General features: G+C 35.0%; 1 protein-coding gene across 1 annotated transcript in view; it reads right to left on the bottom strand.

Annotated features, from left to right (window-relative positions):
• Positions 1-2,005: 2,005 nt before the first annotated feature.
• Positions 2,006-4,347, bottom strand: part of MATCAP2 (microtubule associated tyrosine carboxypeptidase 2) — a 38,378-nt gene continuing 36,036 nt past the window's right edge. The window contains exon 6 of the mRNA XM_019655697.1: positions 2,006-3,506. Within this exon, the coding sequence (XP_019511242.1) occupies positions 3,319-3,506 (188 nt within the window). The 3' untranslated portion in view covers positions 2,006-3,318. The remainder of the gene's footprint in view (positions 3,507-4,347) is intronic.

Here is a 4,347-nt window from a genome sequence, read left to right as displayed (position 1 = left end):
GTTATAGATTAAAAGAGACTAAAGACTTGAATATAAGACCTGAAATAATAAAATACATAGAAGGAAAAAAAGAAAATAGGCACCAAACTTATAGACCTTGGTCTCAGAGTGGGTTTTGTGAACTTGACTCCAAAGGCAGTAAAAGCAAAAATAAATGAATGGAACTACATCAAACTAAAAAGCTTCTGTACAACAAAAGAAACCATCAATGAAACAAAAAGGCAACCAACCAAATGGGAAAAGATTTGTAAACGATACTTCCAATAAGGGGCTAATATCCAACATATATAAAGAACTCATACAATTCAACAACATAAAAACAAAACAATCTGATTAAAAAATAGGCACAGCACCTGAATAGACACTTTTCCAAGGAAGGCATAGAGATGGCCAACAGATATATGAAAAGATGCTCAACATCACTAGATATTAGGGAAATGCAAATGAGACACCACCTCACACCTGTTAGAATGGCTATTATCAATAAGACAAGAAATAACAAGTGTTGGAGAGAATGTGGAGAAAAGGGAACCCTCGTACACTACAGGTAGGAACGTAAATTGGTGCAGCCATATGGAAAACAGTGTGGAGGATACTAAAAAAATTAAGAATAGAGCTACAATATGACCCAGCAATACCTCTTCTGGGTATCTACCTGAAAAATTTGAAAACATTTATTCATAAAGACAGTTATATACCCCTATGTTATTGCAGCATTATTCACAGTAGCCAAGACATGGAAACAATCTAAGTTTCCTGTGATGGGTGACTGGATAAAGAAAATGTGATACACACACACACACACACACACACACACACACACACACACACACACACAATGGAATATATTCAGCCATAGAAAAAGATGAAACATTGCCATTTACAACAACATGGATGGTTCTTGAGAATATCATGCAAAGTGAAATAAGTCAGCTGGAAACGGACAAGAACTGTATAATTTCACTCATATGTGGAATAAAAAACAAAAAAAGATACAACAGAATGGTGGCTACCAGGGGGATGGGGGTTTGGGGAGAAGATGAAAAGGGTAAAGGAAGTCATATATGTGGTGACAGACTAGATTTTGGGTGGTGAGCACACATGAAGTATATGTGTATGAAGTATAAAGTTGTATATCTCAAAATTATATAATGTTAACCAATGTTACCCCAATAAATTTAATTTAAAAAATAAAAAAATAAAGTAAGTGGAACTGGAAAAAGAAGAGAAAATCATATGTCAGAGAATATCCTTATTCTTGGAAAATACATGCAAATGTAATAAGGGTGGGAGTGTTATATTTACAGCATACTTTCAAATGCTTTAGAAAAAGATGTATATAAAAATAAACACTATACAATGTATTCCCAAATGTCCTATTTCCTTATCTATCTCTTTATTGTCCACAAAAAAACTTTGCAATTTGCTTCTATGACAGAGCCACATTTCTTCCGTTCTGTTATCACATAAAGGAAGCTTAATCCAGCAATAAAGTAAGAACAGTTGGAAGCTGAGTCTTATTTCATCATTGAGTTGAGCTGGGGGAGATGCTGACATGGTGCGCTTGGGGACTGTGTGCCGTCGGTCTCACTCACCTTCCCCAGGGCCGTCAGTAGATGAAAGTCAATGGTCTGTCTGTACCGGAGGATCTGCAGGATGCCATCCAGGTACACCTGGTCTTTACTGAAACACCCTGGAGGAACCAGAATAGTTTTTACTTTCTGATGTTTAAAAATATTACTAAGTAGTTAGATACCAACCCATTCATTCCCTTTACTGCAGGAATCTGTCCTGTACAAAAAAAAATTTCTAATTTGCCATGTTTATTTTTATTTAACTGCTATATCTTTGTAACACAAAATATAAGGTCTTTGGAAGTTCCAGGGCAGTGTGGAGACTAGTGGCTTCCCTTTACCAGCGGTTCTCAACCTGTGGGTCGCGACCCCTTTGGGGGTCGAAAGACCCTTTCACAGGGGTCGCCTAAGATCATCGGAAAACAAAAAGNAACCACATAACCTAGCCTGCAAAAGAGTTCCTACAATCATTTCCTAGCATAAATGTGGACCAGGCTTTGCAGTATACACCTACCAGTGTTAGCACCATATTTAAGCCTGAATTGAGGTAAAGAGGAACTCTCAGATAGCTTTGGATAGAAATTACAGTAGCAATTTTGAATGGGGTGTTTATGGCAGTATTCTTTCTCATCAAAATACATTGTATAAAGAACCATTTCATCACAAGTATACATATATATATATGCAATTATATATCAAAAGTGATAAATTATAAAGCTAGGTGTATAAGCTTTTAGCAGGAGAATGGTAGCAAAACAAAAATCTCATTTTTGAAATTCAAACTCTGTCATTATTGGGTTGATGGACTCAAAAGATTTTGAAAATCAGACTGAGCCAATATCACAAGGCCAGTTTATCAAGGGCAATGTCCAGAAATTTCATTTTCCTGAGCATGGTCAAGTTTGCTGTAGGTGCTACCCAGTTAACATGCAGCTCGTACATGAAGTAGATCAGTCTATCCATCCTGTTTGTTGATCCACTTAATAAAAAAATGAGTAGCTCCTCTCTTCCCCAACTACTTTTTAATTTATGTAGACAAACTTCTCTGGAACTTATACTTACCATTTATATAAAGGAATAGAGAAGGAAAGTTTAACTTAAAACTTGGTTAAATTTGAAGTGGTACAATTGTGTTTCAGCAAATGAAACAGAGTTTAGTGAAGGGATAACTGGACAAAATGAGATAATTCTCTAATTTAGTTCCTATAAACTGGTAGGGTGAAATAATAATCTGTAAAATAAAGAACTAATGAAGACTTTTCAAATTATTCCCCCCTTATCATTACTTAACATAAGAGAAATATGGAATCTTAGATATAGCTAGTTTTTTTGGGGGGGCATTAACAAAACTAATTTTTAAAGGAGAACAATTACTATACTTATCGAATAAACTATAACCTTGGAGTTGGAATAGCACTGGAATTCAATCTCTAGGTGAAGCTGGTCTTGGTGCTCGGGCAGAAGGTTATCACTCAGTTTGACCAAGATTCTTCAAAAACACTTAGCAGTAGTATTTTCATCTGACTTAGATGAAAACAGGTAACTTTCCCTTGCAGCCTGTGGAAACATTTTAGGGAAAGAATTTAAGGTTTGTACTTAACCTAAAGATTCAGCTGAATACTGCAGATCATTCTTCAGAAAACTCATGTAAACAGTCATTCTTTTATAAATCTGCTTGTGCTAAGTGCACCTAATTGGTACTATACACAGAGGTACAGGTTAGCCGGGTTTGCAAGAACGCTAATTAATATATGAGATCTCTCAGTTCCCTGTCGCTCAGTTCATTCACTTCCATGATCTTCTCCAAGTGTTCCATGTATCGGCCATGGTCCTGTAGGAAGTGAGGGACCCTCATGTTTTCAGTAACTGCCAATCCTTTTAAGCGATCCACATCTTCATAGGAAACCTGAAAAAAGGAAGATGGGTCAATTTAAAAGGCAACTACCTATTACACTTCTCCCCTGGGGCTTAAATGAAACTTCGTGTAGACTGTTTGTCAAATTACTTTAACACCATAACAAAAATGAGTGGCTTCTTTTCTTTACTGTGTTGAATAAGAACGTTTTTATCTGCTTCCTCATACCATGACCGTATTTAAAAAAGATCAAAAGTCAGTATTTGACTTAACATTTTATCTTGGACCTATTCAGTTTGTCTAGAAATTATACAACTATAGGTAATATATGTGTGTGTGAGACTCTAGACCTAAGCAAATCTCCTGACTAGCTCAAGAAAAGAATCAAGAAAATAACTAAAATATAAGTAACATACTATTAAATTAGGAAAATCAGCATCATGACATATTGAACTCCTACTTCTATTTAATTTGAGAAATATAATGATTTGTTTTGTGTTAAATTCTCTTTTATTTTGAATTTTTGTGAGTGTTTTTTAAATTTTCACATCTCTTTCATTTGCCTGTGTGAGAACCCAGTCTTTCACAGGTATTTGTTTATATTAAGTTTAGGGGTGAACTTTTTAAGTTCTATAAATTATCTTTGTAACTTTAAATTCCAAAACACAGCTGACTAAGTACTATGTTTGCTGATCTGTATTCTTCCTGGTTCCGTAGGAAGACTTTAGATAAAGAAATCATGTTCATATTATGTTTGTTTTTTATGAGGTTCATTTATGTTTTCAGTTTTTAAAATTATTTTATTGAATATTTACTTCACCAAGTATAACGAAAATGGGTTTGTTGTTGATACTGTGTGGTTTGGTCATTCTTAAACCATTCTTAGTTTATTCAAGGAGAGAATGGGCAAATGCATTC

The sequence above is a fragment of the Hipposideros armiger genome, unplaced genomic scaffold (genome assembly GCF_001890085.2).
Source record: "Hipposideros armiger isolate ML-2016 unplaced genomic scaffold, ASM189008v1 scaffold_244, whole genome shotgun sequence".
Taxonomy (NCBI): Eukaryota; Metazoa; Chordata; class Mammalia; order Chiroptera; family Hipposideridae; genus Hipposideros; species Hipposideros armiger.
The sequence above is the reverse complement of the archived record's forward strand: the minus strand, read 5'-3'. Positions and strand labels throughout refer to the sequence as shown.